We start from the raw sequence: 23,494 nt of genomic DNA on the forward strand, positions 1-23,494 counted from the left end.
ATCATTTAGATGAATAAATCAGTTAATTGAATTTAATTGCAAAGGTAATGAATTTTTAATTAAAAGGTAAAAAATTAGAGTCAAGACACAGCTAATTAATAATTCACTCAGCGATAACGTCGGCCCGAGCTGGCACCATAATGTTGATTTTTTAATTTGATTTCGTGCAGGAATTTTTATAAGAATCTTCTCTTATAATTTCTAAGTTATAAGACTTTATGTGAAAAGTGGTGCGATTTCGGGAATTTTTCTTTCTTTCTTTCTTTTTTTATTTTTTTTTTTAACTTTTTATGTTATGATTCCGCGTGTCTATAACGGGATCAAGTGCAAGAGATCTTAAGAGTCTCAAATTTGCCGATACGTTTCAGACGGCGACAAGCGCGACGAGTTTTTCATCGGTCGCGACAACGGCAACGTGCTGCTGGCCAAGAGATTGGATTGGGAGACTCAGAATTTTTACAATCTCACGATCGGTGTAACCGACGGCGTGCACACGACACTGGCGCAGCTGCTCGTTACGGTGATCGACATCAACGATCATCGGCCGGAGTTTACTGAGAGTACGTATCGCGTCGACATCTCGGAGAACGTCGAAAAGGGCGAGCGGATTCTACAACTGCACGCGACCGATGAGGACGAGGACAAGAAGGTCTTCTACAGTTTGCACGCGGCGCAGACACAGGCCTCGCTTGAGATCTTTCATGTGGACTCGGTTCTGGGTTCGATCACGTTGAACGAACCGCTTGACCGGGAGACCATTGAGGAACACGTGCTGACGGTGATGGTCAAGGATCAGGGTACGCCGGCGAAGCGCAACTACGCCCGAGTGATCGTCACCGTGCACGATCACAACGATCACGCGCCCGAGTTCATCAGCGAGATCATCCAAGGCAAGGTGTACGAGAGCTCGCCAATCGGTACGGCGGTGGTGCAGGTGTGCGCGATCGATCGGGACCGCGGCGAGAACGCCAGAATCACTTATTCAATCACCTCCGGCAACGTCGGCAACGTGTTCACCGTCGATCCGGACCTCGGTTATATCCGCGTCGCGCGCGAGCTCGACCTCAGCGTCTCCTCGGAGTATATTCTCCTCGTGAAGGCGACCGATCACGGCTCGCCCGCGCTGGCGAACACCGTACCGGTGCATGTAATGGTGACGATGGCCGACAACGCGCCGCCGCGCTTCATTCAGAAGGAGCTGTCCGCGGAAATATATGAGAATCAGCAGTTGGGCACGTACGTGAAGCACGTGGAGGCACGGAGCACATCGTCGCTGCAGTTCGAGATCGTGCGCGGCAATCGTGACGACACGTTCTTCGTAAATCCAAGCACCGGCGTGATCGTCATCAAGAATGAGCTGGACTACGAAAAGACCAAGTTCTACAATCTGACTGTCTCGGCCACGAATATGGCCGGCGCCTCGGCCACTTGCAACGTCATCGTTCACGTGCTTGACCGGAACGACAATGCCCCACGTTTCCTGCAGGCTCAATACAGCGGCGAGATCAGCGAGGGTGCCAGCATTGGATCCCTCGTGTTGACCAACACGAGCGCACCCCTTGTCATTAAGGCCGAGGACGCGGATTCCGAGTTGAACGCGCTGCTCAACTACGACATCGTCGAGGATCTGCCGCGCAAGTACTTCCACATAGACTCCAGCACTGGCGCCATACGAACGGTCATGCTGCTGGACCACGAGACCATACCGATGTTCGCGTTTCACGTGAAAGTCTCGGACCTCGGCAAGCCAAAGCTCTCGTCCGAGACCACCGCCAAGGTGATGATAGTCGTGACGGACGTCAACGATTGTCCACCCAAGTTCTCTAAGACTGATTACAATGTAACGCTTCTGCTGCCGACGTATAAGAACGTCGCCGTCACTCGAGTGAACGCCGTGGATCCTGACAGCTCCGAGGGCGCCGCATTGAGGTATGCGCTACAGAAATATTAATGGACTTTCCCCTGCTTTCCAGTCAAGATCTTTATTTGCATTTTGTTTTCAGTATTAAATGCAGCTTTAGTTTCACAATTTATAATAGTGCATTTTACTTATGTTGTATTATCAATTTTAGAAGAATAAATCTCGAATTCGCGTATTTATAAAAAATATTCTTTAAATATTTAGTTAAAAATCACATGTAACAGTCCTATAAAATAAATTAAAATGTATTTATATTTTAAATTATTTATGAAAGTTGTGTGAATAACATTATATATTTCTATAATTACTTTTAATAATAAAATTATTATTTTATGTAAATAATTTTATGTAAATAAAATATAAATGTTATTCAATTTATTTCGATTAATTTGATTTACGACTGAAATTTTGTTATAATAGAGAAGTAAAATGCCTGTATTTATATAAAAAATTTTAATTTTTGTAATTTCTTACATTTTTATTACACATTACTACTTTTATATAATTTTTGACCTAAATGTAAAATTGCTGCCAAATTTTTTGCAAATGCAATATAAAACAAAAAATCTGTAATTTTTTATAATTCTTTACTTTAAAAATACTTATATAATTAATCTTTAATTACATTTTTAATATTCTCAATTTGTTTATCTGGTGATTAATACATTTCATATATATTTAGATACGATATTATCGATGGGAATAAGGCTCACACCTTCGATATCGATGCCCAGAGCGGCATTATTACGGTCCATAATCCAGAACGTATGAAGAAGAACTATCTTCTCCACGTGCGAGTGTCGGACGGCAAGTACTCAAGCGTGGCGCAGGTGAACGTGATGGTAGAAAAATCAGAGAATTCCGGTTTGATCTTCCAGAAGAATGTATACGAAGGTGCTATCCTGGAGAATTCTACGAAGATTACAACCGTGGTAGTGGTAAACGTTCTTGGTAGTTCATTAAACGAGCACATTGTCTTCAGCATTCTTAATCCCACCGACATGTTCGTGATTGGACCAACTTCCGGCGCGATCAGAACCAATGGCATACGATTCGATAGAGAGATGTGCGATCATTATGAATTAATTGTTGAGGCGAAGAGCCATCCTCCAGATCGAGAGAAGCCCAGGGTTGCTCATGTCATAGTAAACGTCACTATACTCGACATCAATGATAACTGCCCAATGTTCGTCAATTTACCTTACTACGCTGTCGTCTCTGTTGACGCTCAAAAGGGCGATGTCATTACAAAGGTAAAAGGAATTTCTTAATCTCTAATTTTTTAACTATTAATATTTGAATTTACACAAAACAATTTTTTTTTAATTTAACAAATTTTTTAAAATAATTATAACTTATTCTATAAATTAACTTATCCTATATTTTCTATCAATCATTTTATTATCATTGTTTCTTACATCATCATTACAACATCACTATATATATATATATGAAATATTTTTCTTCTTAATTTCAATCTTAACCTTGTGTATCGAATTCCAAACTTTTCACTTTTATCATTTAGGTTCATGCGATAGACATGGACAGCGGCGATAACGGCGAGGTAAGATACGAGTTGAAGAAGGGTCACGGCGAGCTCTTCAAGGTATGCCGGAAAACCGGTGAAATATCGTTAAAGCAGAATCTTGAAGGTCACAATCGCGAGTATCAGCTCACGATCGCCGCGTACGACGGCGGTAAGTTTGTTAAAGTAAGGCAAAGTCAATAACTTGCTTTCCGCTTGATCCCGTTTTAAATGAGCTTCTAAATATGATTGCAGGAATAACGCCGTGCTCCATTGAGGTGCCAGTCAACGTGAAGGTGATAGATCGCTCGATGCCGGTATTTGACAAGCAATTCTACACGGATAGCGTGCTCGAGAGTATAGAAGTACATTCACCTCTGGCGTTATCCATTCAAGCTGAGTCACCGCTGAATCGCAAACTCATATATAGCATTACTAAGGGTAATGATTTTGAGGAGTTTGCCCTGGACTTCAACACGGGTAAGTAAAATACAACGCACAGATTCTTAGGCATGTACTGTCAGATGACAAACGAGAGAATTCTATGTTAGTGAATAATTTCATATGAGATAGTAAAGTAAAAGTTGTATAATACAGTAAAAAAGTAGAAACATATATGAATTGGCGATGCTGTTTTCTGTTAGTTACGCAACAAGAAATATTATAAAACAAATTTACTTAAAAGTTTTCTTGATCGATAAAAATGATGGTGTTTCATACTTTTAATTGAACTTTTAATTGCAAACATAAATGTTAAAATCAATTTTATCCGGATCCTAAAATATTCCCGTTTTAATTTTGTAACTTGGCTAAGGGACTTACACTATTCAAACTACAGAAGGGTTTCTTATGATATATTCCTAATATGGCTATCCCTAGTAAACTCAACATATATCAATTGTGCTATATGGTAAATGGTTACTAAGTCCTAATCGTGTAACAATATTTGCGAAATTAGGGGAAAACATAATAGTTTTAATTATGAGATATTAAAAATTAGATATTTTCACATACATGTTAAAATCTAAATCGATTAACGCCGATTCTACATTTTATTATCTTATTTTATATCTTTCTTTATTTAATAATTTTGCTTTCTAATGAATATATCGGTTATGTACTTTTAGTGGCTGTTTGTATTGACGGTTATTTTTTCATAGATTGTTTTATTAGATCGTTTACTTGTATTCAGATCGTGATACTTATTCCATATGTATATCTTACAATTGCTTGTGTCTGGAAACTAGAGATTAAAGTCTTGTTGTATCTCCCTGTTTCGCAGCCCCTGACAGTAACAATGGTCCTTGTGAGTATAAAAACAAAATTCTAGTTCTATCGGTCTATGCTGTGTTGCTATGCTATATTTATACACCGCTCTGTGTTTATGCACAATGTAATATCACAAGCAAATCGCTGCAGTTGGGTCGAACAGATTGAAACAATGCGCGAGCAACGAAATTGAATTTGGATAAATCTGAGATTCAATAACCAAATCAGAAGAACGGCTTGTATTCCAACTCAATAGCGTGGAATACAACAATGTAGAACTTCCAGATTTGAATTTCTTGCTTGCTTTTAATTCAGAGATGTCTTTATCTATGTATTTTACTTCAGAGATATCTCGTATAAACTTTTGAAGAACAAAGTCGAAGTCGTTTCTAGATGCACATACAAACGATTGATTGCTGTCATGTATTCAATATGAAATCGCACTTTTAATCTTCAATCTTCAATGGAAAATGTAATTAACAGTTCAGAATATGTATACGCTTATCAATTGCTGCAGCGCTTGATTGAATTTCCAATTAACATTTTGATCGATGCAAATTATTCAATTATCTTATGCAATTACCATGACAAAACACTGACACGTGCGATCTCTCTTAGTTACATACATAATATACGTTGTGTTTTTGAAGTGCAGCATCTAAAAATAAAATTATTTCTTATAGAAAACTAAAATGTAGAATAACAATCTATTATTTTTTATAAAAGATAATTTTATTTCTGATTGCTCCACTTTAAAAACATAATGTATATTAAACATATATACTAACAATAAAAGAGACATATACTGTTACACAATACTACTGCATTAATTATCTTCCTAAAATCTGCACAAGATGCATTGTATATTTTCCAAATTATGTATAGCACGTTTAATTTTACGTTTATTTTTCCACATCTGATTTTCGTCAACTAATTTTAATTCTGTTCTCATGTCATACATAACATTCTTACACAGAAAAAAATTAATTTTAAATTAATAATCATTGTCTCATATAAGTAAGAAAATAATTTTTTTTTAATTTTGATAATTAAATTTCAATAGAATATTATATTTTTATTTTAATATTATAATAATAGTTTAAAAAGCACCTTGTAATTTGTTTCAAATTTCACAATATCTAATTGTTAAAATTTTTTTTTCTTAATAAAACTATAAGACTTTAATGTAATAAAAACACAAAATTTTTTTATAAGCAATTATGCTGTATCTGTTTAATATTATTTAATATTATTATCTGTTTAATATTCTTTTAAAAAACTTTATATTTCTGCTTATATATGAGACGAGTGATTGTTTATTTGATAACTAATTTTTTAATGTAACTAGATATATTAATCGCACGGCATGTATTATGCCACTATGAAAGTAACGATATTAACAATAAACATGCTAAGCTATTGACATGTCTTATGGTGAAAATTTGTTGCACTTTATCGCAAGAAGCTAACACAAAAATATGGACTTTCCTGAATTTTTAAAAAGTTTATAATATGTGCTTTTGAGGAAGGGATAACTTCCTTCTCTCCTTCATAAATCGCTTTGGTCGTGTACGCCATACCATAAAATTAATTTTGTTCTGGCTTTCTGTTTTTCCACGATCGTAATCTGGGCGGGTCTCATTAAATTGTAATCGCGATGGAACCACACGAAACCAGCTTGGAGTACACAATAGCTGCTTACACGCACTATCGTTCCACAATCCACGAGACCGGTCTAGACACATCATAAATATTTCCTGGATGTAAACTTGCGCGGCCCACCCATTTTCATTTTCTTCACGAGATTTCAATAGCTTCAACCTGCTCGCATGCCTCGTGTCTGCACCTTACGTAAAGCAGATCGCTACTATCCATTCCATTTTCGAGATTATTTCGGAATTAATTTAACAAGAATTACGATACACATTAGTATAATATATCTACAGTTACGATATGAAATTTCGATACTTATCTCTTAAAAGGTGCAGACACTATTAAAGGCATATCATTCATGGAATTTCACGACGTTTTATGTAAGCGTGATTATCATGTTACAACATTCATTCGCATCTTCCAGTGTCTACAAATCCGTCGATTTCTAATCGCAAAAATTGTAGAATAAATATCGCAGAAATATATAAATCGATCAATTGAGAAATAATAAAATTTAAAAAAAATCTTGATTTTAAAGAATTGAAAAAACTTATCTAGTTTTTATAACTGTAATACTAAAAATAAAAGTATGCAAAAAAGCTTATCTTTCATACATTAAGTGAGTGAAACAACACTTTTTAAGGATATTACCAAGGATAATACTTATTGTTTTCTATCATTACTTAATAAAAACGGATTCATTCGTTGGAGTACGATAGAATTCTTATATTAATTTATAATCTTCTTTCTTTATCGTTCCTTATCGTTTTGTTTTGATTGGAATTTATCGTGAATAAATGATTAAAACTCAATCAATTGTTAATTAATTAATTTCTGAGTCATAGCTACATAGATTCATTAAAAACGATTGAACATTTTCTATCGTTTTCTATTGATTCTTTTTAATAGATTGATTTTAAATTATCGCAACTGCTGATAATCACGAGAAATGGCAATAACGCGAGAACTAAATATCAATAGAGTAGGTAATTTCTCATACGCACTCGCTTTCAATTACACTTGAAAAGAACACGCTCTCTTGACGGATACGTAGACACTCTGCGTAGTGTGTGCTTTGGGTCTACAATCTTCTCTTCGTATAAATTAGGTGTAATCTATGTGGTGGATGAGCTGGATTATGAGCAGAAGAAGCAGTACGAGCTGACCGTACGCGCCACCGACAGCGTGTCAGGCGTTTACGCGGAGGTACTTGTCAGCATCCTCGTTCTGGACGTGAACGACTGCCCGCCTGAGTTCACGCAAGACTCGTACAACATCTCAGTGTCGGAAGCAGCAGTGTTTGGGACCCCTGTTCTGCGAGTGAATTCCAGAGACAATGACACGGGTAAGTATGAGATAAGTTCTAAGCCTCGCGCTTTGAAATTCGTATTACGCTGTTTTATACATATAGATAAAATTTGGAAGAAGCCATGATATCTTTGTCATATCTATATTCATTTTTTCACAGGCATTAATCAACAAATTCGTTACGCCATTCAAAATGATACCGACGACAACACGGACCTCTTCCACATCGATCCCGACGAAGGCGTGATATTTCTCAAGCGATCCTTGGACCACGAGAGCCGCGAATCCCATCACTTCACTGTGATCGCTATGGACCGAGGCGTACCAAGTTTGTCGAGCACGGCGCACGTCTGGGTGAGCGTGATCGACATGAACGACAATCCGCCCAAGTTCGAGCAGCCCTCGTACACCTGTGTCCTGTCGGAGCACGCCGAACGCGGCCAATTCGTGACAGTAGTGTCAGCCAGCGATCCCGACTACGTCGACGAGAAGCTGACGTACACGATCGTAGGCGGGAACGAGCAGCAGACATATAACATCGACCAGTCGACCGGCATTATCTCGCTGATAAATATGCAGAACTTTGGCGAGCAAAAGCTCAGTATGCTCAACGTGTCCGTGACCGACGGTGTCTACACCAGCTTCACCCGCGTTAAGATCGAGATTCTACCCGCGAACAGGCACAATCCGAAATTCCCGAATCCAATAGTCGAAGTAACTGTCCTGGAGAATCAGCTGCCCGGTAGATTGGTCACCAGCGTGCTAGCCGTGGATGAAGACTTCGGCGAGTATGGCACGGTAACATATGCGATAATGTCGGAAATGATGAAGGACGTATTTGACATAAACAAGCTCACCGGCGAGATAGTAACGCGTAAGAAGCTTGATCGAGAAGAACAGAAGCGCTACGAGATACCGGTCATGGCGACTGACGGCGGCGGCAGATCTGGATTCGTGATGGTGCGAGTTAAGGTTGGCGACGAAAACGACAACGCGCCGGTCTTCCTTCTTAGAGAGTATAAGGCGACTATTCAGGCCAACCTGTCGCTAAACACGCCTTTCTTGAAAGTCAGGGCGCAAGATGCGGACGAGGATGAGGCAGCCAAAATTATTTACTCCATCTACGAACCACAAACGTCGCCAGCTAGAACTCTATTTGGCATAAATCCTGATACGGGATCTCTTTATTTGCAGAAGAGCGCTGTGCCATGGGGTAAGAGACATTTATTTTATGCTACGTACAAAAAAAATATATATACTAGTAAATTATTTGAATTAAGTAAATATTACTTATTTAAAACCTATAAATTTATATATCTACAAATCTATCATAAGTTATAAGCTTAATTTATTGTAAGCATAAAATTTATTCAAGATATATTCTGAACTAGTAATTAATAATTCTTTAATCACAAAAATATTAAATTAAAATATAAATTTGATTTGCTTATTTTTACTTTTTTTTCGATTAAATTTTATAATACTCTTTGACGGAGTATAAATTATTTTTTAATACATAATAACGAGTTTTTCTAAATAATGTTAGTATATTTTAAGATAAAAAAAAATATTTCTTGTTAAAAATAATTGTTACTTCAAAGAAAAAAATTAAGTTTATTTTTTTTTAGTAATATTATAATTTAAATAATTAATATTTTTTGTGTGTAAAATAAACACGTTTTTCTATAAACAAAATACGTATAGCTAACACTTGTTAAACTAGTGCATTATTTTCTATATTTGTGCTGAGGGGTAAAAATAGAGAAGCGTAACTGACGCCTTTATTTCACCCCTTTCCTCGTCTCACTAACTCGACATGAATTTCACGCGTTCCGGCTCTTTTTTCTCGATCAGTCTTAAAGATTTTATATGACAAATAAATGTTTGTTACTTTCAGAAAACCAATTGTTCGAACTCTTTATTCGTGCTGAAGACAAAGGTACGACTACACACCATGCTGATGTGCCGTTAAGTATCTACATAATGGGCTCTAACGACATCCCGCCTCTGTTCGAGCGGAAAGAGGATAAATTCTTCGTGAGAGAGGACTCTTCCGTCGGCACACCAATCACGAAACTTAAAACTGTTACAAATAGTACCGTGACATATCGTATAGTGTCCGGCGATGAGGATAACCCGTTCTTTACGATCGACTCCCACGGTCAGATCACTTTGGCAAGGCCATTGGATCGAGAACTGAAGGACAGTCATTTGATCGGAGTCCTCGCTGAAACAGATTCCAGCCCACCGCTTACAGCTCTCGCCGAGATCTCTCTTCAGGTGCTGGACGAGAATGATCACGCGCCGAAATTCGAGAGCAATCCGTACGCGATCAATTTGGCCGAGAACATTGAGGAAGGAACATCGATATTAAAAGTTATCGCGCATGATAAGGATCTCGGTAGTAACGGCGAGGTGCGTTACTCTTTCGGATCTGACATAGGGGAATTAGCAAACGTTTTTACGGTGGATGCTTATACCGGTTGGATATCGACATTGGTACAGCTCGACAAAGAAAAGCAACCGGAGTACAAGTTTCAGGTAATATAAATCTAAAAATTTTAAAAGATATATATATAGTTTATTAAAAATATTTAAAAACACACATTATTAAGTAAAAAATTAACTGCTCCAAAATAGATCTGAAATCAATTGAATTGTCTCAGTAATTGAAAATTAATGAGACAAACTTAAATCTTAAAGCATTAGTTTTGAAAATATTTACTATATACATGTTTAATTATTAGAATCTTTTTATATATTTTTTTACATATTTTTTAACTTGCGTGACAATACACCATGCAAATATTAAGTCATATAAAACGTACTTAAAATAAAACAAAGACTTAACCGTGCTAGAGTTGCATGTAATCATGTAAAAAGATTACTGTACACATACAGCTTTAGCCAAAAATATTAGGTATCTATATATTTTTTTGTTTATATGAAATTTTTTATCCATATTGTCCTGCATATCCTGTATATTCTTGGTTTATTATTGGTTACTGACATTATATATAAGATATAAGTAAATATTAAAAAAAACAAAAGATGATTTTAATTTTTGTTCAAATATTTCTAATTAAAAAATATAAGCCTAATATTTTTTATAAAAGATGTAGATAAGTTTGATAAATTGTAGAGATAAGAAATAAATATTAATAATATACTATTACTCTCCCAATACAATCATAACCTAAAAGAATATGTGAAGCACTTAATAATCCGTGTTTAGGTGGTTGCTACTGACAATGGAAGTCCGAAGCACTTTGCAAGGACGTCAGTGCACGTCAAGTTAAAGGATTACAACGATAACGCGCCAGCGTTCGTCGACAATAGCTATGAGGCCACAGTGAATGAAGATGCTTTACCGGGGACAGTCGTAGTAAAACTGATCACCGTCGATAAAGATACGGACGTCAATACGCCGATAGAATTTTACATAACGTCCGGCGATCCTAGATCGCAATTTCAAATCAGATCTACCGGTGAGGTGTACGTGGCGAAATCCTTGGATAGAGAGACCATCGATCGTTATGAGCTTCAGATCATTGGTACCGACGGAAAATATGTTTTCGAGACAAAGGTGACAGTGCAAGTCCTGGATGTCAACGATAATCCGCCGTACTGTCTCAGATACCGTTACAGAGAGATACTTTCCGAGGGCTCGCATCCCGGTGCTTATGTCTTGACCGTTTTGGCGACCGACTACGACGACGAGCCGAACGCCAAGCTACGGTTCTATTTAACCGGCGACAATAACGACAAATTCTCATTGGACAAGGAAACGGGCGTATTGAAGACTGTTGGTCAGCTCGATCGGGAAACTCAGGCCAAGTATTCCCTAACAGCCCACGTGCAGGACCGGGACAAGCCAACTTGGGAGTGTTCGTCGCAGCTCGAGATTCTCGTCTCCGATCTCAACGACAATGCGCCGAAATTTACTATGTCAACTTATACCAGTACTTTACCCGAGGATGTAGAGATCGGCACGTTGGTGACGAAGGTGCACGCTATGGATGATGATATCGGTATCAATCGGAAGATTCGGTACGAGTTCATTGATTCGGCGGACGGCCACTTTCTTATCGCGCCGGATAGTGGAATAGTCACGTTGGCCAAACCGCTGGATAGAGAAACGAAGGCCATGTACAACGTTACCGTTCAGGCGCTCGATCAGGGGACCCCTCAGTTAATGGGGGTCGCCTCTCTCATCGTCAACGTGCAGGATATCAACGACAATCCACCCGAATTCACTTCAAAGCTCTACTTCGCGAAAGTACCCGAAAGTTACACGGTCGGCACCGAAGTGGCACGAGTGCTCGCCACTTCAAAGGATACAGGAGTGAACGCCGATATATATTATTCGATTGTCGGTGGTAACGAACACAAGAAGTTCCAGATTGATGCCAAGACGGGCGTCTTGACCATCGCTGAACAGTTGGACTATGAACGGGCTCGCGATTACTTCCTCACTATCCAAGCTGTCGACGGAGGCATTCCGCCACTGAACAATCATGCCACTGTCAATATCACTGTCACCGACAGCAACGATAATGCGCCAATCTTTAGCGAGGTTTCGTACAGAGCCTTCGTGAGGGAGGATGCGAAAATTGGGGAGAAAGTTACGCAAGTGAGTTTCTCATTTCTTTTTAGCTCACAGTTTTTATCATTTCCATTCTTTAAAAGACAATACTACGATATGTTATTCAATTACTTAAATTAGTTTTTACTCGTGTTTTTAGGTATATGCGAATGATTTGGATAGCGAGGAGAATGGCAATGTGTCATATTATATAGAACGTGGCGACAGACAGAAGCAATTCTCCATTGACAGAAAAACTGGACAAATAACTGTCGCCGCACCATTAGACCGAGAAGAAGTTAGTACCAAATACATCACACATTACAGATATAAGAGTAAACGAAGAACTCTTTTAAACATTTTACTTTCTGTTTTAGATGGCAAACTATGTGTTGGAAGTTCACGCGCGCGACAATGGCATACCGATGCTTTCGAGCTTTGTGATGGTGAACATCGAGGTTCTGGATGCTAACGACAATCCGCCATTGTTTTCTCTGCAGAATTACACGGCTGTCGTGCAGGAAGACAAACCAATCGGCCACACAGTTATGCAATTTGTGGTCACCGACGCGGATGTTGAGCCGAATGCCGAGCCGTACACCTTTGACTTCCGTTCCGGGAACGAGGGCGATGCCTTTCGACTGGAGCAGGATGGCACTTTGCGAACAGCGACGAAATTTAACAACAGAGTAAAGGATAAGTACGTGCTGCACGTCCGGGTATTCGATAACGGTAGTCCACCGTTGTACTCGGATGCCTGGGTCGTGATAAAAGTAATCGAGGAGTCGCAATATCCGCCGGTGATTACACCTCTCGAGGTGATTATTAACTCTTACATGGACGAATATCCTGGCGGCATTATCGGGAAAGTCCACGCAACCGATCAGGATCAGTACGACACGCTTCTCTTCAATTTGGTACTGTCTTCGTCGATCCCGAGCACCGATCTCTTCCAGATAGACAAGATCGACGGTACATTGGTGGCTCTGCCCAGACTTGACGTGGGCGAATACAGGATAAACGTTAGCGTGACAGATGGCAAATTCCACTCGTACTCTGCTGTGAAAGTTAACATCGATCTGGTGACCGACAAGATGCTCGAGAGCTCCGTGATCGTGAGATTTCGCGAAGTTAGCCCGGAGGATTTCATGTTGAGCCATCGTAAGGGCTTTGTCAGAACTGTTCGCAATGCAATGAACTGTCGGCTCAAGGATATCGTTATTATCAGCGTGCAACCATCGACCGATGAAGCGAATTTGATTAAGTCGCGAGCGATTCGTCAAGCAGTACACAACGATCTTGATCTTCTATTTGCCGTAAAGAAGGCAAATCCCACGGGTTCATCAGGCTTTTATGCCTCGGAGAGCATACGCGAAGCATTGAACCAGCACGTGGAGGAGCTGGAAGAGTCAACGAAACTGGTCGTCGAAGAGATTGTCCGGTTCAAGTGCAACAAAGGCTACTGTTTCTACGGTGACTGTCAGGACAAGATCACTCTAGATCCCACACAAATCACGCCCGTGTCTACTGACGTGATGAGCTTTGTTTCGCCGCGTCACAAGCACAAGATGGAGTGCAATTGCAAGGAGGGATACGCCGGAAATCATTGCGAAGTGGTAGTTAATGAGTGCGCCAGGGATCCCTGTCCTCTGTTTAAGGTCTGTGTGCCGGACTCTTCCATTCAAGGATACTCATGTCAGTGTCCCGAGGGATACGCCGGCCAGACTTGTGACATCGACATCTCCAAATGTCATGATGAGTCGTGTTACATTCCACGAAATCCTATATCTTTCAGTGGCAAGAGTTACGCGCGCTATAAGATCGACAAAGCCCTAATACGGCAAACGATCGAAGATCGTCTCAGTTTATCCCTGAGAATCAGGACGATGCAGCCGACCGGCAATCTCATGTACGCGGCTGGTAAGGTTGACTACAATATCCTAGAGATTGTTAACGGCGTGATGCAGTACAAGTTTGATCTAGGCAGCGGCGAAGGGTTAGTCAGGGTGAGCAGCGTGTATGTAAGCGATGGACAGTGGCACGAGATCCAACTGGAGCGAGAGAGTAACAGTGCCCGATTGACCGTAGACGGAAAACACATCGCTCACGGTTCCGCGCCCGGTATCAACGATATACTAAATCTGCAGTCGGATGATCTATACTTAGGCGCTGAGGTTAGGCAGCATCCGTCGATTATCGGCTTCGAGGACGTGCAGCGCGGCTTTGTCGGCTGCATGGACGACGTCAGGATCGCTCGGGTGTCCGTTCCGTTGCACATGAGTGGCGCCAGCAGCGTAGCAATTCTTAAGCGATTTGCCAATGTCGAGTTCAGTTGCGATACGGCGATCATTCTGGTACCACCGGGAGTCTGTGGCTCGCAGCCATGTCAGAATGGCGGTACTTGTAAGGACATGGGCAGCGACAACTACGAGTGCCAGTGTCACAGTCGGTTTGCCGGTCTGGCCTGCGAGATCGACACGGACCCGTGTGCCTCGTCGCCCTGTCTCTACGGTGGCCGTTGCAAGATCGTGCCGGAAGGCGGCGATTACGTCTGCGAGTGTGTCGGGCCGAGTCTCAGCGGTAAACGTTGCGAGTTCGGTAGATATTGTAGCCCGAATCCGTGTAATCATGGGGGTGTGTGCGAGGAGGGGAACAACGGCCCGATCTGCAAGTGCCAGGGCTTCATGGGCGACCGCTGCGAGACCGACGTGAACGAGTGCGACATGAGTCCGTGCACAAACGGCGGCACTTGCGTGAACGAGATCGGCACTTACAGATGCATTTGTCCGCCGAACATGACCGGTCTCAACTGCGGTAACCCAGCCTTCTCCACGCCTATCATATCCAGCCACTTCAATATCCCGTGGGACCATCTCATGTGGATTGGTGTCGCGGTGCTGCTTAATGTTCTTCTCATCGTCATATTCGTCGCGTTCTGGCGAATCCGGACGAAGCGAACCCGAACGCGCGCCAATAATATCAACAATGAGACGCGGAAGCAAATTGTCTTGAACTCTGCAAGACCACAAGAACACGAGTTCAAGCGCAGTTCAAAACTAAGCAATCTGGAAGTCATACAGGTATTACTATTATTATATTTAGATTGACTATTTCTTATCATCAGACATAATATTAAAGCATGAACTTTCGAGGATCAACATATATTTATCCAAAGGCATTATTTCAATTGTCATGTACTGAGAAAAAATTGTTAACTTGTACATATTTTCCAAAACACATTATTTATTTAGTTTTTTAAATAAAAGTTTATATGGTAATGAAAAATACTCTATTTTTTGATTCGATCCTGTTCCCCTTAATCAAATTGAAAAATTTAGCCAAGTTTACAACTTCCTTTTCTCAGTGTATCATGATAGAGACTTTAAGAGATTTCACTCTTAACTACAATATAGTGCCTTCAGGTTCTTTGTAGTATACAATCGCTATTTAGTAATCGACATTAACGCAGTTTTATTTTTTGTTTGCAAATTTGTTTGGTTTGGCCGACATGGTGCAACTTCCCTCGTTGCGGCGACGATCCCGTCTAAGGTCTACGTATAATTCTTTTTTTTGCAGAGAGAACCTCCCCAATGCCCTCCTAGACCCGCTTCCTACACCCCGAGCTCGAACAACGAGCCCGTCACGTATGGTAACTCAGCGGCGGTGGCTCTGAATAACTTGGACACCCTGCGCAGCTACGGCAGCGCGGGCGATGAGCTCGAGAACTTCCCGCCAGATTACCTGCGAAATTTGAATCGCAGTACCCCCGTACCACCCCCGTCCCTGACCCTCGCTAACCCGGTCAGCGGAAATGCAACTGGCAGCGATACGGACAGTCTACACAAGCCTACCTGGCAGGAGCAAATGCAGCTGGCTTCCTTCATCACCGATACCACGAAAATCAAGAACGGTAAGTTAAACCGTGTCCGCGTCCAGTGAAAGAGGGACCCTCGGGCTTCCGGTAGCTTTTTACTATTGATTTCGCTTGTGGCATGATGCGATTGTAAGAGGTGGAGCACTAGGCACATCCTCGTTTTTTATTATCTCTTCTCAGACGAAACTTTTTCCCTTAAATTTTTTTCGCTCTTTTACTCGTGGTTCTTTTTCTCTCTTTTTTTCTTTTATTGTGATCTCTTCGTCATCCGGCATAACCGATTATTTCTATTCTATTAACACCGGTGTGTTTCGTGTGTTGTGTGTACTAACAGACCTGAAACGAGCGAGCCCAGTGGTACCAGAGCTGACCACTGGAGGACTTCTATTAAACTCGTCTCGGCGGACGCCTCACGCGATTGGGTCTTCTATCGCCTCCGTCACGTCCATCGAGGATGATCCTCGCATCGTCGGCGGTAAGTTAAACTAGCTCGCTCATAATGATCCAAGATACAAAGTATCTTGTAAATCGCGCATCATCTCTTAAAATTTAGAAATACCTAACATATGTTAGAAAGGCGTAAAACAACAATCCAAATGTTAAAAATGTAAAAATATATCATTGACGACGGCTATCAGTAAAATCTTGTGAATTTGCCAGAAGTTGCTGTAGCCACAAAGGTGTGCGATCTTAGGATACTCGATCTTAGATACATCTTTAGGTCTTTGCTTTTCCGCTTGCACTATCTGTCTTCAATCGAGTGCTATTATTATGCTCTCGCACCGTATATCTGCCTCCCACTTTACCGCACATCACTTTGTTGCATCGCATGTAGCGCGTCGGAGTACAGTCGTTGTCTGCAATGCTTTTAGGGTATCACTGGGACTGCTCAGACTGGGTGAGACCGAGTCAAAATCCCTTGCCTAACATCACGGAGGTACCCGGCAGTGAAGTCCCAGACTCGTCCAGCTTCCATAGCAATGAGAGTAATGAGTCTAATACTCATCAATTACCAATGAGTAAGTATGGAGGTGCATGCACATTGATTCACCTCCCTGCATCAGCATGATTAGTGTAATATTGATGTTTGGCAATTTTATTATTTTTACTAATATTATCACAAGTATATTGAGTTTTATGTTTGAAATAGAAAACTTGTGTTAGATTGTCGCAATAAATCTAGCAATTTTGTTAACACATGTCCTATACGCTTAACATAGATTGTAGAATCAAATTGTATATTTAATACCGTCTTAACAATTTAACAATTTTTTATTATAACAAAAGAATTGTGAATTTCAAACAAATTAGTATCATTAAATAACCACGTATTATTTACGCATGACGAGAAAAATTCCTTTTAAATTAAAATTTTAGGTTAAAAATTCTAACATATTTAATTTTACAAAAACTTTTCAGTTCCGTCTCATAGTATAATTATAATACGATAAAATACATAAAAATAATCCTGTTTTGCAACTACAAATTTCTCAAAATTATGATGACATAATTTGACAACAAATTCATATTTAAAAAATACTACAGTAATTCTGTAAGTAATATAATAATTCTGTTCTGGTATTTTTTTAAACTATATGTATAATGTATGTATAATATTTTAATATCATATGTACATTTTTTATTTTAATTTGTTATTCCATTAATAACATTAATTAAAACATTAATTAAAACAATTATAATACTGTCTTACAATACATAATTTGACTTTATAGAAATGTAATATTCATAATTCTGTTACAGTGCACGGTCCAGTAGATCCAACAAGGGACATTGAGACCCTAAACGAAGATCAGGAATCTGAGTACGTCGGTGATTCCGAGTGCGGAACCGAGTTTTCGGAACAGTATCATTGCGCGGAAACGCAACGTCTGAACCCTCTCGACAGCGGTGGTGAGGGTGAGTACAAGTATAAGAGCTCCGAGAGTTATCTGCGCCATCCAAACTCATACCTACCGCACTATAATATTCACACCGACACCGATAATGAGACGAACCCGCTCAATGGCCGTCTCAGTACCCTCGAGTCAGACGAGGAAGAAGACGACGTAGTGCCTTATGGTTTTCCGAGCACCCGCCGGAACCGATGCCACAAGGTGATCGAAGAAGATGAGATCGGTTCCGTCATCACCACACTCGAGGAAAGGAACTCGCTATTAGGCGCGACCAGTAACAGCGATCTCTCCACGAATCTCTGCGAGATCGACGATTCTGAGTACGAGATCGCGGATCAGAAAAGCAACGGGCGCTTGTGGCTGTCGGGGAACAGCATCACGCAGACCTCAGTGTGACGAACGGTGGTGCCCGAGTACGCGGATAGATTGAAACGCGCGAGAAAAGCGTGTCTCTCCGTTCTGATTCTACGATTGAGACGCGCGAATGTCTGTGAATATGCAATTTTGTACATAAAATGTTATATCGCCGTAGAAAAATAAGACAGTCTGTACAGAGGCAGCTATGAAATAAGAGAAACTCATTGTACGAAGCCACCGAGTACATGTTCCGAACGCAACCGCGCGCGTACGATATATGACATGAAAAATTGCGCCTCAAATCTCCTCCTGCAGGTAGAGTTCAAGCATCAGCGTACTTAATCTTGCAAACTAATCCCGCGAATAGTTGTGTATCCTACATTCGCAAGCAGGATATATGTTGCATCATATTGGAATCGAAAACATTTCGAGAGTTTCTGTTCTATTTATTTTACTATTATCAGATACATTAAGTATGTATGTCATAGTAATATACACATCAAATGCAAAAAATATTCATCCAGGAAAAATATAAAAAAACTAATTTTTAGAAAGTAAACTTTAACAATTTGTAGCAACGAACATAATATTCCTTAATATTATTTTAACTAAAAAGATGTAATAATGAAATTATTCTAATAAGAGATACTAAAAAGTTTTATTTGGATGCATAAAAAGTATTCGTATAGTTGAGAAATTTAGCTTCTAAGATTATAATGATTACTTTTGCGAAGCTGTTATTTTCTTATTATTTTGTCATTTACTCAGAACCTTAGCAATACAGTCATTTAGAAATTTAAAAGACATCTTATGTGATAAATATCTTAAAAATATCTTTTGAGGTGTTTTTTTAGATATCAGTAAATATCTTCTAGAAATCCTGTAAAGCTAACTTCAATAAAATCTTTTTAGATAAAGGTGTCTAAAGAGTAGACCTCTAGACATCTAGAAATATTTTGAAGATATCATTAATGAAATATTTTTTATATATTTACCTTCATTTGCTAGATTTATTTGTTTAATTTCACACAGATTATGCAACTAATAATTTTTCGTTCTTTACTTTCTCTAGCTTTGCATTTTGTTTGAATAACACAGTAAAATTGATATTATTAATTCGTCATAATTAGAAAACGTAACGTTCTGTTCTAATGTGAATAAGAGAACAAAAGTAATCATGTTCTAAAATCTTAAAAGTTAAATTTTTCGACTGTGACAATACTTTTTTGCCTTAATATATTATTTTTTCATTTTTTATTATTGTTAGAGTAATTTAATTACTGCATTTTTTAGAATTATTAAAAAAAATAACATTTAGGAATATATCTATTACGTTGTTAATATATTGTTAATTAACTGTTGTTTACTTTCTAAAAATATTTTCATATCTTATATGAATATTTTCGCATTTACTATATATAAACGAATATCCAAAATACAGATTGACATAATTTTATGGCTTGATAATAGAAAAATAGATATCTGAACATATAATATTGGTACGTTTTTTTATTTTCAAGCCATCTTTTCTCTTCTAATTGCAAGGATCGTGCAAAATATGCAAGGATGCATTATAATTAAGTTCCTAAAACTTCTTGTAAACTATTGTTTCAAATTAATTTTTGCTGCTTTCCATTTATCTGAAAGTGAGACTGAGTCATTCAATAATGTGAGTATTTTATATTTGGATAATGACGTCATTACTCAGTGATTTAAAGAAATATGCAAGTGGTCACGCTTATTTTAATGACAAAATTATCTCAATATATAACCTCACTTCTAAAGTGAGTATGCAAGACTCAGTAAAGCACACGGTCTTGAAATTGCTCAGATTGTAGGAAAAAACTCAGTTGAATCTCACTTGTGAGAATGCAAAAGGAACGTGCATTTAACTGAGTTATGACGTCACAAGTGAGAATTATCTGAGTTTTGATGTAAATGAAAAGCAGCATTTGTATCTAAATTTTATTTATAAATTCATAAAGTAGTAATCCAAATTTGGGATTCCCATTCTCACTTTTGCACTAAAAAGGTTTCCCGAAAATTAAAATCTTTGCACGATCCTATTTAATATGCAATGTAAATATGAATTATTTGTTTAATCAAGAAGAAAATTGCATAATTACATATTAGATAACGCTATATACTGCATACATTCTTAATACTATTTTATTTTCGTAACAACTGAAAATATTCTTTTTGACTCTACCCAAGGAGATGAGATTTGTTAGAGAAAAATAAACTATGTGGCAACTATGAGGACACGTAAGAAATTATATTGATTAAGAAAAAGGAGAATTCATTACTTGAGAAAAAAATGAAATTAATCACGACCGTGTCGTCAGACCAATGATTATTGTTTAAATGACCTATCGTTTAAATTTAACGTATTAATCCAACAACTATAATTCCAGTGCAAAGGATACATAGATATTTATGTATTTTTACTATTTGCTAACTGACGTTATTTTGATTATGTAGTATTGTGTGCGAGCTTCAGTGTAAACGCGAGCTTCATATTAGAAGAAATCAATATATCGATCGCCGATGTCAGCTGACGGTCGTGGTCATCGCGTTGGGTTTGCGTCGTATTCAGACTGGAGTGGATCGGCATGCCCCGGGCTCACCGATTGCAGGATATTTGAATTCCTCAGCGTGCCATTCTCGGCGACCGTTTGAACGACATCGGGATGTCGAGTTTCTTCACTATGTCGTACAGCATACGCGGTGGCATCCCGTACTTTCGCGCCGCCGCGAGGCTGTTCATCCTGCCCCTCACAGCGGCGCGATCCCGAACAGTCTAATTATTAATATTTTAATCAAAGATAATTGAACTGAAGAAATTTCGTACATTAACAATTGAGTTGCATAAGTTAAATATTGAGCAAAAAATTTGGAATCAGAAAGAATCGGAAAGAAAAGAAGTCAGCGTCTTGAAAGCTGTTCTCTTTGATCTTGCTTGATGACTTGATGATGAAAATGTAGCGCTTTCCGCGCCGCGCACTCCCGAGCACTCGACCGCACGGGCACGCACGAGATAAGATAGCACGTTTCTTTAGAGAACGAATTTTATTTATTTACTTATTTTTTACTCCAACTTCATTACAAAGCGATGATCATGACCGTCAGCTGATATCGGCGATTGATATATTAATTTCTTTTAATATGAAGCTCGCGTTCACAATGGAGCTCGCACACAACAGTATAAATGAGAACCGAAGGACTACTTAATGATGCATATATTAAGTAACAAGTAGTGGAGATTAGCGTGTAAATCTGTAAGTAAATGGACTCTAGTGAAAAAAGAAAAACAGCCTCCTTCGCGTTACGGAGCGCGGTTACATGTGCGCGACACACGCTGTGCATGTGTTTATTGCACAGATTATAATAGTTAAAAAAAATATATGAAATATTTTTACTGTGATGATAATAATGTTTATACGACGATCAAATACTATGACTTGTATCATAATAATTGCAATGTTAATTACTCAGCGTTTTATAACAAATTTAAGAAAGAAAAGAAGGAAGAGTGATGAAAGAGGCGACATCCTCTTCCACGTAATATGTAAGCTAAGTCAACGTTCCGTTTATTTAACTTTCTTTTTCCTTTTATCTCTTTATTCGTCAGTCACCATCAGTACGACCGATAAATTTGCATACATGGTGCTACTATTTACATCACGCTTTATCATCTATTTACTATCTTTAATAAGACTGCTCAGAGGCGCGAGGTGATTCACTTCTTCGTGCCCCTTACCAATCTGCCATTCGCATCTCATATATTCATCATAGAAACCTTCATATAATATATAATACTTTTTAAAACTGCCAATTAATTCTTAATGCCATATAAGCAATGCACTTTCTTATAATTTGTATAAAGGAGATAGAAGAATCAAGGAACAATCTATTTACGCGTCTAAGGTTTTTTAATCATTGTCACTTCCATTTAGAAAATACTTTTCATCAATGATATATATTGTATAACGGCAGCTTATTTGGGTGAGGTATACATACATTCTTTTATACGTGTAGAATTTTGTTGAGAAATTCGATCTTATGTTCCTGTTCTGTAAAGGATGCCACTTATCCTACTTGTGTGTCTAGTAGGATAACATTAGCGAATCATAATAATAATAATGCTAAACAGGGTGATTTTTATGTTGACCAAGAACAGAAGCATCGTCTCTCGTCCTTATAAGTTAATAAAATTGGGTGTGCTTCTACTTTCTGAAATTTTAGAAGATTATTAATACAATAAAACGTTTATTTAATGAAATTTTTTAATGACTATATTTAAAAAATCGCATACAAAAAAAGATTTAAAAAATTGATTCTACTGGTTGCAACAATAAAAATTCATTAAAAATAATATAAAATTTCAGTAATATGAAGCACAAATATTAGATAAACATTTAGATAAATTTTATTTAAAAAAAAAGAAACGATGAAGCACATTGGTCAAAGACTGTAAAGTAGTAGATATGGATGTAACAGCGGACTTTTTATAAATAGCGTAGAAATCGTTTAATGATCTTACAAAAATTGCCCGTCTTTTAGAATTTTTCAATTGATGAAATAGTAACATTAAAAGTAATAATTATTAACTTCTTTTATAGTTATGTAGTACAAAATTGATTAAAAGCATATTACAAATGGTTTGTACATATAATTTTCAGTAAATTATTTATTGCTTCAGGCCTACTTACTCGCGAGTTATGTTCTCGAAGAATTAAAAGAGAGAGTGTAAAAAATAAATAATTTTATCGAATAACATTTTATATATAAAATAATTTTATAAAATTATTTATTGTTTGCCTCAAACAGTTTGAATGTACATTTTTGTGAACCATAGAACTGTGACAAGAAAAATATGGGAAACATGGGTACAATTTCTAAATTCGCCATAACATCTAGCCCTGCTAATAGAATACATATCGATATCATGAAATCTTTTAAGAAAACGAGGAACTTGACTTGTTATTATTGTAAGGCTATAATTAATTTGTACAAGATCAACCTATTGTAATAAAGAAACCAATCTTGCCTACAATAAGTTGTACTTTATTCGCAATTATATCGTTTC

At 38.3% G+C, this 23,494-nt stretch overlaps 1 protein-coding gene across 8 annotated transcripts in view; it reads left to right on the plus strand.

Annotated features, from left to right (window-relative positions):
• Window positions 1-23,458, plus strand: part of LOC105837990 (fat-like cadherin-related tumor suppressor homolog) — a 343,441-nt gene extending 319,983 nt beyond the window's left edge. For 6 of the 8 annotated variants that reach the window (XM_036283295.1, XM_036283293.1, XM_028191655.2 and 3 more), the window contains 15 exons: window positions 369-1,929; window positions 2,604-3,174; window positions 3,447-3,618; window positions 3,702-3,926; window positions 4,729-4,752; window positions 7,477-7,713; window positions 7,837-8,889; window positions 9,574-10,217; window positions 10,912-12,309; window positions 12,422-12,559; window positions 12,639-15,341; window positions 15,838-16,171; window positions 16,470-16,610; window positions 17,008-17,154; window positions 17,897-23,458. In XM_036283295.1, coding sequence (XP_036139188.1) covers window positions 369-1,929; window positions 2,604-3,174; window positions 3,447-3,618; window positions 3,702-3,926; window positions 4,729-4,752; window positions 7,477-7,713; window positions 7,837-8,889; window positions 9,574-10,217; window positions 10,912-12,309; window positions 12,422-12,559; window positions 12,639-15,341; window positions 15,838-16,171; window positions 16,470-16,610; window positions 17,008-17,154; window positions 17,897-18,444 — 9,896 coding nt within the window. In that variant the 3' untranslated portion in view covers window positions 18,445-23,458. Of the gene's footprint in view, window positions 1-368; window positions 1,930-2,603; window positions 3,175-3,446; window positions 3,619-3,701; window positions 3,927-4,728; window positions 4,753-7,476; window positions 7,714-7,836; window positions 8,890-9,573; window positions 10,218-10,911; window positions 12,310-12,421; window positions 12,560-12,638; window positions 15,342-15,837; window positions 16,172-16,469; window positions 16,612-17,007; window positions 17,155-17,896 lie in introns of those variants that run through there. The other 2 variants (XM_036283298.1, XM_036283308.1) reach the window with 2 other exon arrangements.
• The last annotated feature ends 36 nt before the right edge of the window (window positions 23,459-23,494 follow it).

This window comes from Monomorium pharaonis, chromosome 1, assembly GCF_013373865.1.
Source record: "Monomorium pharaonis isolate MP-MQ-018 chromosome 1, ASM1337386v2, whole genome shotgun sequence".
NCBI classification, from domain to species: Eukaryota; Metazoa; Arthropoda; class Insecta; order Hymenoptera; family Formicidae; genus Monomorium; species Monomorium pharaonis.